Raw genomic sequence first — 23,711 nt, 5'->3', positions numbered from 1 at the left:
CTATGTTTTTTCCCTAAATCTGTACTGTTGCACACCCAAATTGGCAACTCTGGCCACATGTAAGTCCTATGTAAAAGGTACCAAGGGCACTGTGACCAGGGAAGGCCTCTAAGCACTGCACTGTGTGCCATGCTTACAACCCAATGCCTAAGTCAGCCAATCCTCTAGCGGGTTGCACTCTGGCACTGGTGAGGGTACAGGTGCATGAGCCATGTACCTCTACAGTGTCCAAGTCCTTTCTTAGACAATGTAATTGCAGTAAAGCCATAAAGAGTAGTCTGTAGGCTGTCCGGATTTAGGTTTAAACCTATAATAACTGAAATCCCCACCGGAAATGAAATGGCCCTCATCAGTGTAAACATATAAACACTGAAAAAAACCTGCACAACCACAAACTAAATGCCATTTAAAGAAAGGAAAAGGAGAGTGAGAGTCATTTCTTCCTGAAGGGGCCAATACAATACAACTTTGTTATATTAGGTTGCAGTAAGAAAGATTGAGCTAGCATTGTTCAGTTTGAGTTTTGTTGTTTAGAGATGTCACAAAAATATTGTTGTTTCTTCCTTTTTTTTTAGTTTTGTGGTCCTAGGTCTTAAGATACAGTGGTTAGAAGCATGTTTTAGGTGTTTATTTTATAGACTGTAAAGCACCAGGAAATATCAAAATCATATTTGATTTTTTGGCTACATTTGAGGCTTTCACTGATAGGAAAAATGTAGGTTTCATAAGAATATTTACCAATATGTTCAATCACATTTACCTACAGCGAATGGGTAAAAACCCTTGATACATCAGCTCCCTTTTCTAGTGAGTCAGTATTGATAGTAGGTGAATTGCCAAACACCCCAGGCTTTAAACATTCAATGCAAGGTATAGTGACAGGTATATGTGAAAACAGTGGGGGCACAATGCATCTGGGATACTGGTGAAAACATGACAGCAGACTTTTGGAAAACATGGAACGCAGTGTCACTTGGAATGCTGCAGCAAAAAGTTCTAACCAAGTTCAACAAAGATTGAAGTGATTTTGTTTGTATTTGCAGTGATTCCGCTACGTATATGAAAAGGTTGTGTGATGACCTGTCAAAATCGATTCCTGAGCTGTAGTGCTTCACTGTAAGAGATCCTTGCCACTTGTTAGATGGTATGCTGCAAGCATCTTTACAATCTTCAGAGTCAATGAAGAATGCTATTGACTTTAACCACTTCGCTGCTGATGACGAGCTGAGCTCGTCATCAGCCACGGTGGTCGTGTGCTGATGACGAGCTGAGCTCGTCATGTAACGCAGGTTTTTGTAAATTGCCACACAGCGGAAAAATTACCGCCGCAGCAATGTGGTTAAGTCCCTTCTGGTGCACTGTATTGTTATGCAAGGAAACTAAAACACAAATCTTTCTAATTTTGTGCTTTGAAATACATCAAAGAAAGAGTCATCCCAACTGCATCACTTAACTTGTGGTTCTCAGTCCCAGAGGACATGAAGAACAAGTTAATTACCTTCGGTAACGCTTTTTCTGGTGGATACAGTATCTGCCTGTGGATTCCTCACCTTGTGAATATTCCCCTGCGTCAGCAACGTTAGGAAAATTATGTTGTTGCACGCCGGTGTGGACGACGTCTTAGGAGAACGGCATCGCGCGCGACTCCGACTGATGTCACTGACTCCTTATTAGGCTTACGTCGGCCCTTTTTTCCGTGCCTTCGACGCACCCGGACGGACCAATGAATGTAGATATATACATATACAGTGTACCCAGTACATAATTAAAATAACACAGTGTGAAGACAATGCATGAAAAACTATATTATATATACACACACACATTTAAACATTGCCATAAACTTAGATATAGAAGAGTGGACAACGGGGAGGCGGGTGGGTCAGTGAAAAATCCACAGGCAGATACTGTATCCACCAGAAAAAGCGTTACCGAAGGTAAGTAACTTGTTCTTCTGATGGATACATCTGCCAGTGGATTCCTCACCTTGTGAATAGATTCCACATCAGTCCCCACTCCCGGAGGAGGGTGTCCACTCTCCTATACCAGAAAATCCTGGAGGACTGAACACGCAAAATGACCGTCCCTCCTCACTTCGGCATCCAAGCAGTAATGCTTCGCGAAAGTGTGGAGGGAAGCCCAAGTTGCCGCTCTACAAACGTCCTCTACAGGAACACCCCAAGACAAAGCAGATGTTGATGACTTTGCTCTGGTAGAAGGAGCTCTTCTACCCTCTGGAGGTTCATTACCCGCCAGGGCGTAGCAGATCTTAATGCACAGGATAATCCATCTCGAAAGTGTGCGCTTGTGCACCGCCTTTCCTTTCTTGCAGCCAGCAAATCCAACAAAGAGCTGGTCATCCACTCTAAATTCTCTGGTTAAGTCCAGATAGAAGCTCATTGCTCTCTTAGGATCCAGGCGATGAAGTCTCTCCTCCTCCTTGGAAGGGTGAGGGGGAGGATAGAAGGTAGGGAGGGTAATAGACTGTCCTAGATTGAAGGGAGTTACCACCTTAGGCCCTGGTCCTGAGAACCATTCGTTCAGCATGAATAGTCAAGAATGGGGGCTTTGAACTAAGAGCTTGAAGCTCTTTTACCCTCCTGCCGAGGTAATCGCAATAAGGAAGACTGTCTTAAAAGATAAAAGTCTCAAGAGACAGTTATGTAAAGGTTCGAAAGGAGAACCCATCAGAAAAGTAAGCAGCAAATTTTCAAGTCCCATTGAGGCACAATAAAGGGAGTAGGAGGAAATGTATTTGTTAGACCCTTTAGAAACCTTAAAACAGGAGATTTAAACAAGGACGGCTGATCCGGCAGACAGAGAAATGCCGACAATGCCGAAAGATAAACTTTGACTGTAGCTACAGCAAACCCTTGCTGAGTTGGAAAAGAGCAAACTGAAGTATGTTAGACAAACGAGCCTTTAAAGGGTCAATGGACTTCTCTCCACACCAAGTAACAAATTTAGACCATCTGTAAGAATAAATTGACTTGGTGGAGTCACGCCTAGCCTATAGAATGACATCCACCACATCATGTGGGAGGGAAAAGGAATTCAGGTTGCCCGTTCAATCTTCAGGCATGAAGGTGTAAGGTCTGGAGGTGGGGGTGTAGAACCTGCCCCTCCATCTGAGAGAGGAGATCTGCCCTGAGAGGAAGACGGAGTGGCAGGCACGAGGAGAGGTGGAGAAGATCTGTGCACCACACCCTTCTTGGCCAATCCGGGGCGGCCAATAGGACTTGAGCCCGAGGAATCAAGGGTATGGGATGAAACGCGTAAAGGAGTCTTGTGTCCCAACTCAACTGAAATGCGTCCCCCAAAGCTCCCTGCATCAGATACTGGAGACTGCAGAATGACTAGCAGTGATGCATTCTCGCGAGTGGCGAACAGGTCCACCTGAGGAGTTCCCCACGTCCGAAAGACGTAACGAACTACCTCTGGATGGAGCCTCCACTCCTGGTCGGCTGAGAAGTGCTGACTGAGACTGTCTGCACGTACGTTCAGAACTACGGCCAGATGATTTGCCATCAGACAAATCTGATGGTCCTGAACCCAGGACCAGAGACGCAGAGCCTCTCTGCAGAGACCCTGCAACCCTAATCCTCCCTGCTTGTTGACATACCACATCGCACGGGTGTCCGTCAGGACTCGAACCGACCGACGACGACGAAGGGAAGGGAAGGGAGGAAGGCCTTGAGCGCCAGACATATCGACCTCAATTCTACAAGGTTGATATGAAGCAACCTTTCCTCCGGGGAACAAAGACCCTTGATCTCCAGATCCCCCAGATGAGCACCCCACCAGAGGGTGGATGCATCAGTTATCACCGCGGCCACCGATTTAGGCAGATGAAAGGGCTTTCCGTGAGACAGATTGCCTTCCACGCTCCACCAAGACAGATCAGCTGCAGTTTCTCTGGAGATCCTGATTGACTCCTTGAGATTTGATAAGTCAAAGGCAATTTGTCTATCAGTTCATCAGCTCTTGGGATAGGGTGAGCATCTGTGTTAGTGACAGTTGAGCCCTCTATAGTCCACACAGAATCTAATTTCTCTTTCCACCCTGTGGATGAGGTTTGGGGACTAGAACGAATATGCTACTTACCAGTATGCATCTGTTCTTGGCATGTAGGGCTGCTGACATTTATAACTGTGCATAGATCCCCGCCTAGTGTTGGGTCCGGATGATCGCACATTGTTGTCCTGGAAGAGTCTTCGAAGTATCACGAGATAGGTGGCCTCTCCCCTGGACTACAGTGCGCATGGGCATCCTCTCCATTCTCAGATTGTTTTTCTCTGCCATTGGGTTCGGATGTACTTTCCTTTATTCGAAGATTGTTTCTAGCCATTGTGGCAAAGATGGAGTGAAACCTGTGAATGATGACCATGCTAGAAGTATTTCTGAGTGCTGCAGCTGCTACAGGCGCCGGGGAGGAGGGCGGGCGATATGTCAGCAGCCCTACATGCCAAGAACAGATACATACTGGTAAGTAGCATATTAGGTTCGAGGCATGTGGGCTGCTGAATTCATATCTGTGCATAGAATACATAGCAGTCCCTCCTTTAACGGCGGCCGCCTGTGCCAGCTGCAGCAGTTTGGAAAAGTGTTTTTAGAACAGCCTGCCCTACAGCTGCCTGCTGTTTGGAGTGCACATCTACACAGTATTGTTTTGTAAACGTGTGTGTGATAGACAATGTGGCTGCTCTACATATGTCTTCTAAAGGAATATTTCCAAGGAAAACCATGGAGGCCCCCAACTTCCGGTTGGAGTGGGCCCTCGGGGGAATCGTTAGAGTGCGCTTGGCTTTCTGATCACAGATCTAAATGCACTTAACGATCCACCTGGCTATACCAGCCTTGGAAATGGGGTTGTCTTTGTGTTGTGGCGAAAAGGCAACAAATAGTTGTTTCGTCTTCCGAAAATCTTTGGTCCTATCAATGTAGTACATCAAGGCTCTTTTGACGTCAAGCGTGTGGAGCATTCTCTCCGCAGTTGACTCAGGATTTTGGAAGAGCACATGTAGTTTTAGACTCTGGTTGATATGGAACTGTGAAACCACCTTAGGAAGGAACTTAGGGTTAGTGCGAAGCACCACCCTGTTGGAATGAATCTGTATGAATGGCTCTTGGATAGTTATACTCTTGTTTGATTGCTACTGGATCAAAGCCATTGCACGGACTCTATATTATTGGTTTCCAGTTTGTTTACTAGGGTTTATACTATGACCTGATTGCTCTACCAACACCCGCTAGGGTGCTAAAATCTTATTCGATCGCCACGGGAGCAAAGACACTGCACGGCTCCTATTTTTTGTTTCCTGATTGTTATTAGTGTGTATACTCTTATGCGATTGCTATCCTACCTTGCAACCCTCTCACTACCGAATATTATAATGTCTCCAAGAGTTTGTCTACCCCACCTCCTGTTTCTGTAAAGCGCTCTGATATCTGCAAGGATCTTGTTCGCGCTATATAAAACTTTAAAAATAAATAAATAAATAAATAAATAAATAAATAGTTAGTGCCTGGAGTTCACTAACTCGTCGTAGCGACGTAATCGCTATTAGGAAAGCCACTTTCCATGTCAAGAACTGAATTTCGCATGAATGCGGTGGCTCGAAAGGTGGACCCATTAGTCTCGTGTGGACCACATTTAGATTCCATTCGGGAGCTGGTGGGGTCCATGGAGGAATGACTCGTTTGAGTCCTTCCAGAAAGGCTTTGATGGCAGGCACTCTGAAAAGGGAGAGATAAGCCGCCATTGCGGACAAATGTATACGAATGGAAGCATAGGCCAGATTACATTTGTATAGATGTAAGAGATAACAAATGATGTTTTGAATAGATGCTTCTAGCGGATTGATGTCGTGGTCTGCACAATAAATGACAAACCGCTTCCATTTCGCCGCATAGCATGCTCTAGTGTTGGGCTTCCTTGCCTCCCTGATTTTGTCCATACAGTCAGGAGGTAAGTTGAGGTAGCCAAACTCTAAGACCTCAGGAGCCAGATCGTCAGGTTGAGCTGTTGCCGATCTGGATGCTGAATGTTGCCATGGCTCTGCGTCAAAAGCCTGGGTGTGAGGCGCAGCCTTTGATGCGATACCACGGATAATTCCAGAAACGTGGTGTACCATGGTTGGCGTGCCCACGTCGGAGCAACCAGGATGAGAGTCATCGAGTGTTGCTTCAGCTTGCGTGCCACCAGCGGTATTAGAGGTGCTGGGGGAAAAGCGTACGCAAATTTGCCTGACCAGTTCATCCATATCGCATTGCCCTGCGACTGTGGGTGTGGAAACCTGGCGGCAAAGCTTCGGCATTTGGCGTTTTCCTTTGTGGCGAACAGGTCTATCTCCGGATGACCCCACCTTTGGAAGTACGGGTGGAGTACTGATGGATGTATCTCCCACTCGTGCATTTGGTGGCTGTGCCTGCTGAGCAGGTCCGCCATCTGATTTTCCTTGCCTGGGAGATGCTCCGCCATGAGGAAAATGTTCCTCTGAATGGCCCACTTCCACATGCTCTGAGCCAGATGAGACAGCTGTGGAGAGTGTGTTCCTCCCTGCTTCTGAATGTAGTACATGGCCGTCATGTTGTCCGTCCGGATCAACACGACCTTGTTGCACAGATGTACTTTGAATGCTTTCATCGCCATGAAGATAGCCATCAGTTCTAGAAGGTTGATGTGCATCTTATTTTGCTGCGTTGTCCATAGTCCTTGCACTGTGTAGTGGAGAACATGAGCTCCCCGTCCCTGGAAAGATGCGCCTGTCGTCAGAATGATCTGTGGCACAGGCTCCTGGAATGGTCGTCCCTTGCAAAGGTTTTGTGGATTCCACCAATGCAGAGATTTGTATGCACGACCGGTTAACAACACTAGGTCTATCAACTGTCCGTGAGCCTGGTTCCACTGATGTGCTAAGCACTCCTAAAGCGGTCGCATATGTAGTCTCGCGTGCGGGACTATGAAGATGCAAGAGGCCTTCATGCCTATCAACTGCATGAACACTCGGGCCTGAAGCGAGTGTTGAGGTCCGAATTTCTGTATCAGCGATTGAATGTTGCTGATCCTCACCGAATTTGGCTGTGCTTTGGCTGCCAGAGTGTTTATCGTCGCACCTAGATACTGTCGTATGTGGACGGGTTGCAGGTTGGACTTTGGGTAATTCAGTGAGAATCCCAGATCGTGAAGAAGATGAATGGTGTGGGACATGTGGGCGGCACACTGCTGGGCCAACTTAGCCTGGATTAGCCAGTCGTCCAGATCAGGGTAGACGTGAATGTTTTGTCTCCGTAGGTGTGCCGCCACTGTCGCCAGGCACTTTGTAAACACCCTGGGTGCCGTGGTGACTCCGAAAGGTAGGACCTTGAACTGGTAGTGTTGATTTTGGATGGTGAACCTGAGGTATTTTCTGTGTGACGGGTGCAGCGGAATATGAAAATACGCATCCTTTAGATCTAATGTTGCGAGGAAATCTCCCTGACTGAGGAACGGTAGGACTTGCTGCAGTGTTAGCATGTGAAAGTGCTCCGACAGAATGTACTGATTGAGGGGTCTGAGGTCCAGTATGGGTCTGAGGGACCCGTCCTTTTTTGGTATCAAGTAGTACAGTGAGTAAACTCCTGTGCCTCTTTCTTCCACAGGCACGAGCTAGATTGCTCCTTTTTGCAGCATGACGAGTACCTCCTGCTGCAATAAGTGCAAATGCTCTGGACATAGGACGGTGCCTTGGGGGTATGTTGGGTGGAGTGGATGTTAACTCCAGACAATAACCGTATTGGATAAGCTGTGTGACCCCCCTGTCTGTGGTGATAGACTTCCAGACCGGCAGGAACTGTTGAAGTCTCCCCCCAACAGGTGTTGTATGGTCAGGGGGCAGTGACAAGGCGTCATTGTTTGTTAGTGGCGGAGGACCTGGAGTTCTTGTTTCCACGACCTCTGCCCTTGGAGCTGTTTCCACGATAACCACCTCTACTTTGTTTGGTGTATGTGGTTTGCGCGCCAACTTTATAGTACTGTGTGTTCTGGGACAGCTGGCCTCTGGAAACACCTCTATTGCTTGAGCGACGAAAAGAACCACCCCTGAACTGCTGCGACTGCATAGCCCCCATAGACTTTGCAGTCTCAGTGTCTTTCTTGATTTTTTTCAAGGTGGTGTCCACCTCTGGGCCAAATAGATGATCAGGGTTTACAGCCTGATTTAGAATGGTGGTCTGGATCTCTGGCTTGAACCCGGAGATTGAGCCAGGCATGTCGTCTCAACATGACACTAGTGTCAACAGCTCTGGCTGCGGTGTCTGCTGCGTCCAGTACACATTTGATCGAAGCATTTGATATTAGCTTCTCTCCCTGGATGAGCATCTCAGCTGCCTCCTTATATTCATCTGGTAGGTGCTGTAACAGGGTCTCAAGTGTGTCGTAATGGGCCCTGTCATACCTGGCTAAGAGTGCCTGAGTGTTTGAAATGCACCAGATATTGGCCGCTTGAGCTGCCACCCTTTTCACTGATGCCTCGAACACCTTAGATTCCTTATCTGGGGGAGGAGCATCACCCGTTGTTTGTGAATTAGCCCTCTTCCGGGCGTTGGAAACAACAAGAGAGTCAAACGGCAACTGTCCCTTAATGTAAGTAGGGTCTCCAGGCGCCGGTTTGTACTTTTTTCAATCCTGGGGTTTATCACCCTGGCTCTTGTAGGCTCCTTAAATATTTCCCCAGCATGCTTCAAGACACCCTTCAACATAGGCAGAGTCTTGACAGTCCTCTCTGAGGTGGAAAAGGTGTCGAAAAGAAAGTCTACTTCAATGGGGTCAGCATGGAGCTGGACGTCATGATTCTTGGCTGCCCTTTCAAAGAGGGCATTAAACGCTGCCGAATCCTCGGTAGGCGACGTCTTCACAGCATACACATGAGTGTCTGGGGCAGTGTGTGGATAACCTGGGTCAGCAGCTTCTGCCCAGGGTTCATTTGTATCATCTGGATCAGTGTCCACAGGATAGCTGTATTCGTCATTATCACCTTCCCCAGTGTCCACATCTGAATAAGTGGGTGAGACATCATGGCCACGTGGAGATACAGGTTCTACAAAAACAGGTGTTGAAGTAGAATCCTTCTTTTTTAGTGGTATTTTATAGGACTCCATTGGCTGTTCCGGGGCGATCTTTTGTTTATAAATAGAAAGTCTGCCTGTCTCGGCATCGATAAACTGTTCCTGTTGCTCTTCCAACGAGGTTTGTCGATGCTTTGCGGCTGGGACCACAGTTGTTGGCTTCGGCACCGTGGACACCTTCCTGGGCACGTCGAAGGCCATTTTAGGGACGAAAGCCTTCGGCACCACTTTCGGTGGTAGCGTGAAGTGGATAGGCGCCGACGTCTTTTGAGGTTTATCAGCAGGCTTCAGAGGTGGAGGATCCTTAGGCCCGACCGCCGAAGCCTTGTCCTTGATGCGCTTCAGGGAGTCTGCCACCTGCTTCGAGAAGGAGGCGGACGGCTGCGTTGACTCGACGGAATCCTTCGAGGCACCACCAGGCGTGGACTCTGGGGTCACACCGCTCTTGGCCTTGTCCGACCGACGTGGAGGTTCGAGAACCTTCTGATCACCCAGTCCTTTGTCGGTGTCTACTGTCTTCGGCGCCAACTTGTTCGGGTAGACTGCCTTGACCATTGCCTTCGGCGTGGTAGACTTCGCCTCGACGCCCTTCAGCGGTTTCTTCGGTCGATAACGCTCTTCTGCTTCGTCGGTGCCAACAGGTCAGAGGACTTCGAGCCGACCAGAGCAATACGCACTTTCGGTTTCGATGTAGTCACAAGCGCTTTTTGTTGCGTCGATACCGAAGCTTTCACTTTCGGTTTCGATTTCGCTGTTTGCGGCTCCTCAGACATGTCCGAAGCCGAGCCCTAAGGCGGGGCCGTTGAACTTATTGGAAGATCTTGGGTAAGGCCTAGTGGCGATCCCTCTACCTGAGCCTTATGAAGCATTTCGGCCCTAGTGTCAGTTTGTGGGCATAGCTCCTCGCTCGAGCTATCTTCCATGGCCCCAAAGGCCCCATCGTCGTCTCCTACCTCGTCGACGTCTTCAGCATCGAGCATCTCAACATCAGCGTTGTAGCTGGAGTCGTCCTCCGACGCGTGATCCGACAGGTTCTCTCGAACCTCTCTCTCCGCTCCATCATCCCCGGCATCGAAGATGTCCACTGGCTCCGGTGCAGTCTGCTGGGCTTCCTTGCGCGCAGCGCGCCGATGCAGAAGCGTCTTCTTGGATCGAAAACGGGAACAAGCCATGCAACTGGCTCCATCATGATCCGGCGACAGACACTTGTTGCACACCGGGTGGATATCGATGTGGGGATATTTGGAGTTGCACATGGGACATCTTTTGAACGGGCTTCGTTCCAGGATGGGTCGTCGATAAGGCCTCTGGCGTCGACCGGGCCTTCAGCGTCGAGAAGCACGCGGCTCTTCTGGATATCCGGCTCGGGAGCTGAGCTGGAACAGAACTGGGCACCGATCGCAAGACAATACCGACGAAAAAACTTAAGGCCTTTTGGCCTTAAGAAACTTTTATATCGATTCCGACTTGAGGGAACCAATATGCATCCGAACCCAATGGCGGAAAAGAACAATCTGAGGATGGAGTCGATGCCCATGCGCACTGTAGTCCAGGGGAGGAGCCACCTATCTCGTGATACTTCGAAGACTCTTCCAGGACAACAATGTGCGATCATCCGGACCCAACACTAGGCGGCGATCTATGCCCAGATATGAATTCAGCAGCCCACATGCCTCGAACGCACTTGGCTGGCCCAGGGGCTCTCAGAGGGTTCAATTACCCCTAGCTCCAGCATCTTGCGGACTTCAGCTCTGATGCTCTTCTGAAATTGATCAGACTGTTGATAGATTTTGTTCTTGACAGGTACACCGTCCCCAGGATCCACATCATGGGTACACAGTTTGTCTGACGAGGTATTAAGGAAAAGAGCTCAGCATACTTCTGCAAGACTTGTTTGCAATCAACCTGCTGTTGGGAAGAGAGGGTGTCCAAATAGACCACTTCATCTACTGACCCATCTTTGGGTCTGTAAGAAAGGAGGTCAGGGAGAGGTTTACTCTCCGACTCCTGATCCTCATCAGTCACCATCAGCATGGTGATGTCAGCCTCGTCATAAAAAAGCTAAAAGGCATTTCACACCAACTACTGTTTCTTACAGATATATCGTTACCGAAGGCAAGTAACTTGTGCACCTGAAAGAAACAGGTTAGTGTTAGATTCCTCACCTTAGAATAGATACCCCAGAAATACCAACCCCGGTGGTGGGTCTGTGAACCAATAATTACACCAGAAAGTCCTGGAGAATAGAACGGCCGAAAAAGCCATCTCTCCGGACTTGGCTGTCCAGGCAGTAGCGTCTAGCGAACGTGTGCAGCGAGGCCCAAGTAGCAGCCTGACAGATGTCCTGCAAGGGGGCTCCCCGACCCAGGGCAGTAGTAGCCGCCGTGGCCCGAGTGGAATGGGTCCTCAGCCCAACAGGAGGCTCCTTTTTAGCCAAAGAGTAGCATACCTTGATGCACAACACAACCAACCGAGAGATGGTCCGTTTGTGCACCGCTCGTCCCTTCTTAGCGCCCACGTAACTAACAACTTAGAGCCCACCCGGAACTGGCGAGTGCGGTCCAGATAGAATGAGAGCGCACATTTTGGGTCCAGACGGTGGAGCCTCTCTTCCTCTTTCGAGGAATGCGGAGGTGGAAAGAAGCTAGGCAAGGTGATGGACTGCCCAATGTGGAAGGCTGCGACTACCTTGGGCAGGAAAGACACGTTCAAGACAACTTTGTCCAGAGGGACAGAAAGGAAAGGAGGTTTGGAAGAAAGAGCCTGGAGCTCACTCACTCACTCTCCTGGCAGAGGTGATGGCAACCAGGAAGGCAGTCTGAAGAGTGAGAAGACGAAGAGGGAAATTGTGAAGTGGCTCGAAAGGAGCGCACATCAAATAAGTAAGAACAAGGTTCAAGTCCCACTGAGGCATCACAAAAGGAACATGTGAGTGATGCCCTTCAAGAATCTATTTACAACAGGGGACTTGAAAAGGGAAGGCTGATCAGGTAGGCTTAAAAAGGCTGAAATGGTAGAGTGCCCAGAGCAGAGCACTGCTGGGCAAGAGAAAGAAGAAAGAGGAGAACCTTTGAAAAGGGGGCAGAAAGGGGATCCACAGCCTTTGCTGTGCACCATGCCACATATTTGTGCCACCTGCAGGCATATACCGATTTTGTGGAGGGACGCCTGGCTGCCAGAATCACATCACAGACCTCAGGAGGAAAGTCAAATGGCCTCAACTGTCGCCGCTCAATCTCCACGCATGGAGGTGGAGACTGGACAGGTTTGAGTGGAGGACCGTCCCCTGCTGCTCTAACAGAAGGTCCTCCTGAAGAGGCAGACGAATCAGGGGATCGACTGACATGCTGAGTAGCTCGGGATACCAGTATCTTCGTGCCCAGTCTGGAGCCAAAAGGATGACTTGGGCCCGGTCGCGCCTGATCTTCTTCAGCACTCTGGGCAGAAGTGGTATAGGTGGAAAGGCGTCCAATAGACCACAGCTCCACCCACGACGAAAAGCGTCTCCGAGCGAGTGCCGCCTTGGAAATTCCAACGCGCAGAACTGATGACATTGCGCGATCTCTTCGGTGGCGAATAGATATAACCAAGGCTCTCCCCATCGCTGAAAGAGACCTTACGCCACGTCAGAGTTCAGACGCCATTCATGATCCATCATGCACCGGCGGCTGAGCTCGTCCGCCCTAGCGTTCTGGGAACCTGCCAGGTGTTGAACCACCAGGGAGACGCCCTGGTGTTCCAGCAATTGCCAGAGGTGCAGAGCCTCCTGACACAGGGTCCACGACCCCACCCCGCCTTGTTTGTTGCCGTACCACATGGCGGTGGTGTTGTCCGTGAACACCTGCACTACACTTCCCTGGACAGAAGGAAGGAATGCCTTCAGTGCAAGTCGGATCGCCCACAGCTCCAGAAGGTTGATATGGAGCCGGGACTCCACCGGAGACCAGAGGCCTCTGATCTCCCCCTCTCCCATGTGGCCCCCCAAGCCCAGGAGGGACACGTCCGTCACTACTACGTGCTCCGGTTGGGGTAGGGAGTGGGATCTGGCGTTGACCCAATCACGGTCCGAAAGCCACCACCGCAACTGCCTCGCAGTGCCCTCCGAGATCCGGACGTGGTCGGACAGGTTACCCTGATGCTGGGCCCACTGAAACATCAGGTACCACTGCAGAGCCCGCATCCGCCACCTGGTGTGATGAAGGATGCAGGAAGCCATCGGCCCCAGAAGCCGCAGCGTCAACCCGATAATTGACCCAGGATAAAGGCTGAAAGATCAGAATCAGAGCCTGACTATCCCGAACGCGCTGTTCGGGAGGATAAACCCGAAACTGCGCCGAGTCCAGAACCGCTCCGATGAAGAGGAGCTTCTGAGAGGGACACTGGTGTGACTTAGGCACATTGATGGAGATCCCTAGCAGGTGCAAGAGGTCGGCCGTAGTCTGGAGTTGGCTGACGACTGTCTGGGGCGAGCCCGCCTTCAACAACCAGTCGTCAAGATAGGGGAATACTGGCACCCCATATCTGCGCAGATTGGCTGCGACCACCGCCATTACTTTTGTGAACTAGGAGCGCTAGTAAGGCCAAAGGGGAGCACGGTAAACAAAGTGCTTGCAACCTACCGTGAACCGCATGTAACGCCGGTGGGCCAGCAGGACGGGGATGTGAAAATATGCGTCCTGCAAGTATAATGCTACCATCCAGTCTTTGGGTCTATGGCAGCTAAGACCTGAGCCAAAGTCAGCATCTTGAACTTCTCCTTCCGGAGGAAGCCCTTGACGTTCCGCAAGTCCAAGATAAGGCGTAGGCCCCCTTTGCCCTTCTTGGAAACCAGAAAGTAGTGGGAGTAACAACCACACCCTACTTCTGGCCCAGGAACGCGCCCAATGGCCCCCATGGGCAATAGGGACATAACTTCCTCTTGCAGAAGTTGCAAGTGATCCCCTACACGTGGTGGTACTGCGTTGCCATGGCTGGAGGGGTCGTCTCGAAGGGGCGGGAGTAGCCCCTTCGGACGATTTACAGCACCCACCTGTCCAATGTGATGGAGCGCCAGTGGAGGAGGTGATGGCGAACCCTACCCCCCTACTGGTGTCGAATGGGCCTGAAAGCTCGGACTAGGAAGGCTTTGAGGCGGATGCTGCGGGGGTGGATGTGGACTTGCCTCGCCGCTGTCCCTTGGCACCACCACGGCTGTTACCACGCCCGCCGCCGCGCTGGATGTTTTCTGTGGCCCGTGGCTGGCAGGATGTGAGGGGGCGCCCCTTCCTTGGCCACGAAAGGAGTGAAAGGCAGAAGTCTGCTGGCGCTGGCCCGAGCCCTGGAGTCCTTGAAACGCTCAAGCGCACTGTCTGCCTTGTCACCAAAGAGGCGACGGCCATCAAACGGTATGCCCATGAGGGAATTCTGGACATCAGCCGAAAAGTTGGCGGACCTCAGCCAAGCGTTTCGGCGAACCTCCACCGTCGTGGAAATCACCCTGCCCAGCGAGCCCGTGGTATCCAGCCCACATTGGATAGAATACAGTGCTGCATCTCGTCCTTCCGCAAGGGCTTGAGCGAGTTCGACCCGGGCCTCCTCCGGGCAACCTGGCAGCACTTCCGCGACCGTGTCCCACAGAGAGTAGGTATAACGGCCCGAAAGGCATGCGGTGTTGACTGACCGCAACCCCAAACTGAGTGAGGAGAACAGCTTCTTACTGAACTGCTCATACCTTTTGGATTCCCAATCAGGTGGAGCAGTCTGGAATGCGGTCTCGGAATTAGAGGCCTGGATAACCAGGCTCTCGGAGGGGGGGGGTGGACAGGAAGCTAGGGCCTGGACCGAGTGCCCAACAGAACGTCAGTAAGGGCCTCATTAAACGGCAGTAGAGGCTCCGAAGAGCTTGCCTGAGGTTTAAGGACCTTTGTGAGGAGGTTAGTCCTCACGGCCGCGACGGGGAGTTCGAGAGCCAAGGCCCTGGCCGCACTAGTCAGCACCACACTAAGCAGCCCCCCTCCTCCGTAGCCACGGTAGGAGGGGAGACAAAGCCAGTGTCGGGCAAAGTGTCCAAACCACTAGCCTTGTCTAGATCCACTGTCCAGTCCTGATAAGACTGGCACTCTTGTGCCAGAGGGTCCTCAGACCCCTCCCAATCCCCCTCGCCTCCCAACTCCTGATAATCAGGATCTAAGGATGGGGCCGGATCATAGAAGAATTGCTCTTCTCTTGGCGTCGAGCGACGTCGGTCCGGCGCCGGATCTGGACCGAGGAAGACGTTGTCCGTGGACGGCGTCGGGGGCAACACCCTGGGAGTCGGCGCCAGCGGAGGGGTCGTAATGTCGACCAGCGGCTAGACGGATCCAGAGCCGGATCCGGTGGGGCCCTGCGGCGTCGGGACCGAAGTCGTTGACAGCACAGAGGCCGAAGCACACGGCCCCGCTTGGGCTCCCAGTCGGGGCCACGGGGCCCGAAGGCACCACAGCAGGACCAGACGGAGGTTAGAGCGACCTCATGGCCATGAGGAAAGCATCCATCTCCTCCAGCGTCGTGTTCAGCACAGGGACCAGCGGGTATGGAGCTGGCAGCGGCGCCTGCGGCGGAGCCGCGTGGGCGGTGTCGCCCGATCCCCCGGCCGCATCGCGCGAGCGTCTGGGGTAGTGGGAAGAGTGATGTCGTCTCTTCGACTTATTGTGCCTCTTACCTGAGGATTTGGAGCCCGACGAATGATGTTGACTCGCCGAGCTTCGATGACACTGGCCCCGCGACCGGTTCTTCGACCTGGACGTGAACGGCGCGGGGCCGACTGCCGGAGCTCGAGGCGCTTACGGGTCCGCTCCCGCCTAGCCTTCGACGTCAAGGTCTGGCAGTCGGGGCACGACTTATCATGGTCAGCCCCAAGGCAATATAGGCACCGGCGATGGGGGTCGGTAACCGACAGTCGGTTGCAATCGGCACAGGGCTTGTAGGGTATCCCTACCGGCACCGATAGTCTTAACACTCGAAACAGGATCAAACAGATCGAAAAAGTTAGTCAAAAAGTGACTAAGGAGTACTGCTTTTTCCGGATCTGCGCTTGCTGGCGCGGGAAAAAGAACTGACTTCAGCCCGCGAGGGCAGCATCCAACGACGGACGCGGAGCCGCAGATGACTCCTACTGACGCGGAGGGGTACTGCTACGCAAATCTTTCGGGATCCAGTCTGACGCCTGGGGATATTCTAAGGTAAGGAATCTAACACTAAACTGTTTCATTCAGATATCGTTTACAATACAGAGTGGCCCCCTAACAGGATGGCCAAACAGAAGTTCAAAGGGGGGGAAAACCCTCTTCCTTCTGAGGCACCTCTCTGTAGGCGAAAAGCAAGCATGGTAAGAGGACATTCAATCTCCTTTCGAGCTTTTCAGGGAGCCCAATAATAATGCCTTTTAAGGTCTTGTTAAATCTCTCAACAAGACCATTGGTTTGTTAGTGATCGGGTGTAGTGAACTAGTACTGCACTCCACACTTTCCACATGTGTTTCAGGTAAGCCGACATGAAGTTTGACCCTCTGTCTGAAATCACTTCCTTAGGACACCCTACCCTGGTGAAGACACCAATGAAGGCCTTGGCTACTGCAGGAGCTGTAGTAGTCCTAAGGGGAATTGCCTCAGATACCTAGTGGCATGATCCACTACAACTAGTATACATTTGTTTCCCGATGCTGCAAGAGATTCAAGTGGACCCAAACCACTGGTAGATGAATCAAGGGGGCCTTTGGGTGTCCACCTGTTTTGCAACTGGCTTGACTAGTGACACAGGCGTCTGACAAACTCCTTTAACTTCTGAGATATCTGTGGCCAGTAAAAGTGGCTAACTAGCCTGTCCCAGGTTTTGGTGTGGCCCAGGTGTCCAGCTAGGGGGAATGTCATGAGCTAAAGTTAGTAGGATCTTAATGTACTTGTGAGGCATTACCACTCTCCTAGTGGCTCCAGGGTTGTGGTCTCTGGCCTCGGTGTACAGTAGTCCCACCTCCCAATAGATTCTGTGGGTACCACTGACGTAGTCCTTTTCCTGTGCAGCAGCTGGCTATCTCAGGCTTTCAAGAGTTGGACAGTCCTGCTGTCCAAGACACAACTCTTCCCTAGAGGGTCCCCCTGGGCCTAAGAGTTCAACCTGGTAAGCTGATCCTTTTGCTGTACAGAAGCTGGTTTCCCAGTCTTATTACCTTATCTCTTGGAAGGTTGGGACATTCTTTCAGGCGCCATCACTTTTTTCATCCGAGAGATCTTTACTATTCTCAGAAGGATGGTCCTTGGCATACCCTGCCAACAGCTCCTGGAGCTTGCGTTGGAGGGATGGGACCCCATGATTATATTTATAAGCTTGCTTAGAGACTTTAACTCCCTAAATTCAAAGTGGAGATAAGGGGTGAGGTCGAGCTCCGTAACATGATTCTCTATGCTTCACTAACAGCTCGGTTCTTGTTAGGAGACATTGTTAAAAAAAAATTAAAAAAAACTTCTAAGCATCTTACCCCTAACTAAAGTGAATTTTTATTTTTCGAAAATTCTAAAGGGGCTTAAGCAAGGCTCTAACAAGACTTTTAGTAATTTGCAAAAAATTTGTCAATTAAAAAAAATTAGAATTCTAAAGGCAATTTAAGAGTTTTGTCGTGTGATCAGGTGGTATCCAAGTTTCTTCAACAAAAGCAAGGTTGTATACCCGACCAATGCAGGAAGCTGGTTCTCTATATACTATACCAAAATGAGGTACAGTCTGCACAGTCCAGTGGAACTCCAAAGGTAGGCAGAGGTAAAGGTAGGTAGCACCTTACACTCCATTTGTGGTAGTGTGGGCAAGCAGTAAGGTTTTATAAGAGGGTAGTGTTAAGCATTTGTTGTACACACACAATCAGCAAATGATGTCACTCAAAGAGACCAATTTTGTGTGTATAAAAATATTAAGTTATTCTATTTATAGAATAAATACAAGCCTGGCACAGGTAAGTGAAATAAATGCTTTGCAAAATTGTACGCAGTGTTTCACAACATGCAGGTTCAAATGCAGTTGATTAAAATACAGGTAAGTCAAAATGTCAAAATTAAATTTCAGATTACTTTTCAGTTACTTTTTAGATTACTTTTTCTACTGTTTGATGTGCCTAGATATCACACTGGGACATTTCCTAGAGAAAAGGTAAGTAAAATCTGGTTTGTATAGTTGTCGATTTTCAGGTTTTCATACAAATCAACTCCAGATTTGAAACAATTTTCAAGGGAAAACAGTCAATGTATTCCTATGAAGAGAAATGAAGTAATCGGTTAACAGGTAAGAAATACTCTTTCTTTGGGGTCGAGTTTGTGGTTAGAACAAAGGTTCCCCCAGGGTCAAGGATGCACTCTCAAAGCACCCTCAGCGCCATTAGGGCGGCCAGGTGCAGAGTGCTGAGGCCCAATTTTGTTCAATGAGGGATAAAGGGCCTCCGGTTGGTCGCTGCTCACGAGGAGGCAACAGGGCTGTCAGAGCAAGGTCCCTGGTGTTAGGCTCAGAGCAAAGGGGACCGAGTTGGCACCCAAAGTACACCTGCAGCGGTGCAGGGGTGGGTGGGTGCATGGTGCTGTTTTGGGGTTGGGTGGCCTGTTGGGTTTCAATGGGGATTCTTTGGCTTTGACAAAGACTGCAGGCACGGGGACAGAGATTCTCTGGAGGTGACCACCAGCTGGAGAGGTAAGTTGGAATGCCTGGGGATGCTGGGACACAGTCTGTTGTGCCACCCAAGGCCATGGGACATCGGGTGCAGGGGTGTCTTTAGGTGTCGGGTTTTCATACCAGCTCTGGTCGCAGTTGGGGGGATCCTACAGAAATACTGCAGGCGTCTAAGAGGGTCGAGGCAGGTCAGAGATCACAAGAGCTTAGGTCAGGATCGTTGGGTAGACCTCATGGTGTTGGGTCACTCCAACTTGGTGAGGAGCATCGGGTGCAGACTTGTGGATTTGGCCGGAGCCAAAGGCTGTGGGTGAACAAATTCGGTGTTCATGGAAGACAAAGTCTTTGGGGTGGAAGGCAGGGCAGGTCCTTCAGGTTCTTGAGGCTGCTGGCTGCAGGACACACCGGGATATCGCTTCTGCAGGTTTAAGGTGGGGACAGTCTGGTAGGGCTGGGGCCAAGTCAGGGGGTGGTGTCCTCTTAGCTTTGGCACGGTTTCTTTGGTCCTTCTTTTTTTCTTGGTTCATACTTGTCCGAGGAGGGAAAGTTCAGGGGTGCCCTAAATATTAGATTTAGGGGTGTTACGGGCAAGTAAAGGTTCCTGGCATGCACTGTACTGGCAGTTTGCTTCACATCCTCAGTTTATTTTGAATGGCGGTAATGGATTAAAAACAAAAACATAGCAAATATATTCACAACCAGGGAGGTTTATTTTTACGACTTCAGTGAAGCTACCTCCAATGCAGAACTAGGAAGTCAAGTAAGTAACTTTTCCTTCTGCATCGTAGGATTTAAGATTTACTCTAACCAGATGTGTGGCAAGTAAGAATCACTTTAATTAAACAGATTCTTTAAAGTTGCCTGATCTAGCAAAGTGTCAGCTCTTGAATCTTAATCTAAAAGAATAAACAGATTTCCTTGTTGCTGCTTTACAAATTTGTTATTGGGACACATTTTTATTCAAGCAACAGCCTTACTACCCGCACAATGAACTATAGGTTTAACTGGAAGTGGCTTGTTAACCAATTGGTAACAGAGTAATACAGCCAATTATCCACAGTTTCCATAATTTATGAACAACTATTTTGTTTAGCAATTTTTTTTGATTTGGTCTAAATAGAAACTTTGAATATCTAAGGAAGGAAGGGTCCTTTCTGCTGGTGAAGACAGGTTAGTGAAAAATACTGGAAATAAAATGGTTTGATTTATGTGAAAATCTGACAACTCTTGGCAAAAAAGAAGGATATGTTCTTATTACTCTATTGCTGTGAAAAGTTGTAAATTGTTCTAGAGCATTTTCTGACGATGGGGGATTCACTGTTACCATGTTTTAATCAATACACACTTTAAAATCAGAATTTGCATTACTAATAAGGTTACTGACCTTCGGAACATCAGTTATAGGCTCTTCAGTAAGTGGAAGAGATGTAGTTTCTTCTTCAGCAAAGTTCCCCCATTCCTCTGCTGGTGCCTTCCAATCAGAGGTAGTCTCTGCACAGTTAAGCCCATCTATAAAAAAAGTCAAAGTTAAATTATTGTGCAATGAGTCTAGCTTTGAACAAAACCTGGAAAAACAGGAAAGTAGCTTTACGAGACCAATAAACGCAAAGCACTACAAGTCAGTAGGTTGCACCTATCTAATGTGAATGCAGAGATTTGGCTTTGCCAATGTTGGTCTATAAAGTATTGGTTTATTTTTTAAATACTTTTAACTCTGGAAACTCTGAATAGGATTTAAAAAGCATATGGTAGTGTCAGAATGTCACGGAAGAACTCTTATCAAGGACTAATCTACTTTCACACAAGTTTCAGCCATTTGGTCATCTGAAGCAGCTCAGAGTTCCGGTCTTTCAAGTTTAGTGCATGCTAAGTACACCTTCTACCTTTGAGACCAGCTGAGAATGCAGCAGATGGCTTTCCCCAGCCTGTGTGGGCCAAAGCTTGTGCTTTTCCTGCAATACATGAAATGCAGGAGATAAAGCAAAAACAACCCCAGAAATCTGCTCTTCAGCCATAACCTAGCAGAAATATCAATATTGCACTGTTTTTACAGACAAGATAGGAGGGGTGGAAAGCAGCACACTAGGGCGGGGTATTCTTTTTTTGTTGGGGGCAGCACAAGAGGGATATAGGTAAAAAAGTTAGTTACCTGTGGCAACTATCTTTCTGGTGAACACTATCCACTTGCAGACTCCTTACCTGCAGAACAGATTTCACAGCAATTACCCTGCCCAGGAGGAGGGATGATGCATGGTTAAATGAGGAAATCATGCAAGATGGGCCTGGCAAAGGCTCTGTTAGCAAATGTGTAAGCTGTTGATTTAGTCCTGGTGGAATGGACTCTGATCCCTTCATGAAGCTCTTTCGTGGCTAAGGGGTAGCAGGTCCTGATGTCGAAAATTATTCACAGAGCTAGAGTTCTCTTTTGTACCCAGTTACCTTTCTTAGCTCAAGAGTATCCTACAAAGAGCTGGTCATCCAATCGCAAATCCTTGGTGCAGTCCAGGTAGTAGTTAACTGCCTGCCTGGGATCAAAATAATGCACTCATTCCTTCTCTTTTGTAGGACGACGTGGACAGCAGAATGTTGGAAAGTTGTAAAGAATGCAGCCCTGCGTTTGCAAAACCATCTCGTCCAGAAAGAAGAGAGGGCGATAGCCAAGGGCCTGCAGCTCATGGCCCCTTCTAGCAGGAGTCACAGAAATCATAAATACAGTTTTGAGGATTAACATGCAGAGGTTACAACTATGAAGACTCAAACTGTGTCCAGATCAAAAAGGTAGGAATCCAATTCGAATCCCATTGAAAAACCACAAAGGAATGCCTTGTAGACTATCTTGAGTCTCCTCCGTAACATCTTCAGCTATGGACCAACATAACCAAATACACTCATCATTTGTAGGTGTAATTAAACTGGTCAGGACAGCACATGACAAACATTTGCAAATACCTAAGTAGGGAAGGAGTAGTTTCTTACCTGTAACTCAAGTTCTGTAGTAGGGGTATCTCTGTTATAGTCATAATCTAGTGAATAGTCCCGCCCATGTGCGTGGACCCCGGAGCAATCAAAAATAATCTCTTAAGCGGTCTTCCGCGCAATCCTGCATAGACACTTAAGAAAAATTTAAAGACAATAATGCAGCCTATACCTGCAAGGCCACACTGTCCAGTACTTCAACTAGAAATGCAAAGGATTTTCCCCCAATATCACATTTAACACAGTCTGTTAAGTTTCACCAATAGAGAAACTTCCCCTTCACAAAATCCTTGGAATGATAGAGAGGAAGGGATGGACAAACAAGCCCCCATAGGTTGCCATTATACGTCTGGAAAAAGATACCGTGCCTTTAAGGAACTCTCCAGAAACCCTCGGTATCCCATGATGCACAGCAAACTCCTTTTACTTTCAGTTCTTTTTGAAGGTGTATAAAACAAGGCCTGTAGCATACATTACAGTACCATTTTCTCCACCGGGGAGGAGGGTGGACGCTTATGATAACAGAAACCCCTACTACAGAACTGGAGTTACAGGTAAGAAAATACTCCTTCTGTAGTAGGGATCTCTGTGTATAGTCATAATCTAGTGAATAGAATGGCAAGCCCATCCCAACAACAAACCGGCGGTGGAGAAAAAGATAACACCACTACTGTTCAAACAAATTTCTTAACGAAGCCTGCCCAACCTGAGCATCTGCTCTGGCATCAGAGTCCAGACAGTAATGCTTAGCAAATGTATGGACCGACTTCCACGTGGCAGCCCTGCAGATCTCTGCAATGAGAACATTACGTAGTAAAGCCATTGTAGCCGCTTTTCCCCTGGTGGAATGAGCCTTATGCTTACCCCCTAAGGTCTTATTGGCCTTCTGGTAACATAACGGGATACAGGACACAATCCACCTAGAGATGGACTGTTTAGAGGTAGCAAGACCAGTCCTGACCGACCCATAGTTGACAAACAGTTGGTCCGACCTACGAATATCCTCGGTCTTATCCAGATAGAATTTCAATACCCTTCTCACATCCAGGGAATGAAGAGACCTTTCCACTGGAGTGGAAGGATTCTGGAAAAACGTAGGTAAAGTTATAGTCTGATTAACATGAAATCAGAGATCACCATAGGAAGGAACTTAGGGTGAGTACGCATCAAAACCTTAGCAGCATGAAAAACAGTATAAGGTTCTTGGCAACACAATGCCTGAATCTCACTCACCCTTCGGGCCGATGTAATGGCCACAAGGAAAGCTGCCTTCCACGATAAGAGCTGCGGGGAAGCCTTATGAATGGGTTCAAAACGTTCCTTCATCAATCTGGACAGCACCCCATTCAACTCCCAGGAAGGCGATGGACTCCGAACAGGAAGAAACACTTTCTTCAATCCTACCAAAAAATCCTTAATCACAGGGACCTGGAAGAAGGAAGTCTGTGAAGGACATTTCCTGTACGCAGTTAACGCTGCGAGGTGAACCTTAATATATTGAAAATTAAGGCCAGACTGAGCCAAATTCAGGAGATATGGAAGGACAACATCTTACTTGCATGTCGTCTGATCATAATTCTTGGAAGTACACCAGATGCAGAACCTCTTCCACTTGTAGGCATAGGACGTTCTGGTGGAAGGCCGCTTAGCCTCCTTGAGAATGTTCATGCAATCCTCAGGCAAGTTCAGGTGTCCATATTGCACTCTCTCAGGAGCCATGCCGCCAAACTCAACGATGAGAGGTTGGGGTGCACCATCTGCCCCCTGAACTTCGTGAGAAGGTCTGTCCGACAGCAGTCGTAGGTGAGGCTGAAGAGATCCGTGGAGCAGATCAGTGAACCACCACTGTCGGGGCCACTCCGGAGCAATGAGGATCATCCGCGCTCTGGACTTAGACAGTTTGAAGAACACCACCGGAATCAGGGGAATGGGTGGAAAAGCGTACAGAAAGCTGTTCGACCAGCTGA

The 23,711-nt window shown here is 49.1% G+C and overlaps 1 protein-coding gene across 1 annotated transcript in view; it reads right to left on the bottom strand.

The window, feature by feature from the left end:
* The window catches only part of MTDH (metadherin), a 426,299-nt gene that overhangs the window by 133,537 nt on the left and 269,051 nt on the right, over positions 1 to 23,711 (bottom strand). Inside the window, exon 8 of the mRNA XM_086951123.1 lies at positions 20,153 to 20,277. Coding sequence (XP_086807249.1) covers positions 20,153 to 20,277 — 125 coding nt within the window. The remainder of the gene's footprint in view (positions 1 to 20,152; positions 20,278 to 23,711) is intronic.

The sequence above is a fragment of the Lissotriton vulgaris genome, unplaced genomic scaffold (assembly GCF_964263255.1).
Source record: "Lissotriton vulgaris unplaced genomic scaffold, aLisVul1.2 SCAFFOLD_1175, whole genome shotgun sequence".
NCBI classification, from domain to species: Eukaryota; Metazoa; Chordata; class Amphibia; order Caudata; family Salamandridae; genus Lissotriton; species Lissotriton vulgaris.
Note: the sequence above shows the minus strand (reverse complement) of the source record. Positions and strands in the feature narration are given on the sequence as shown.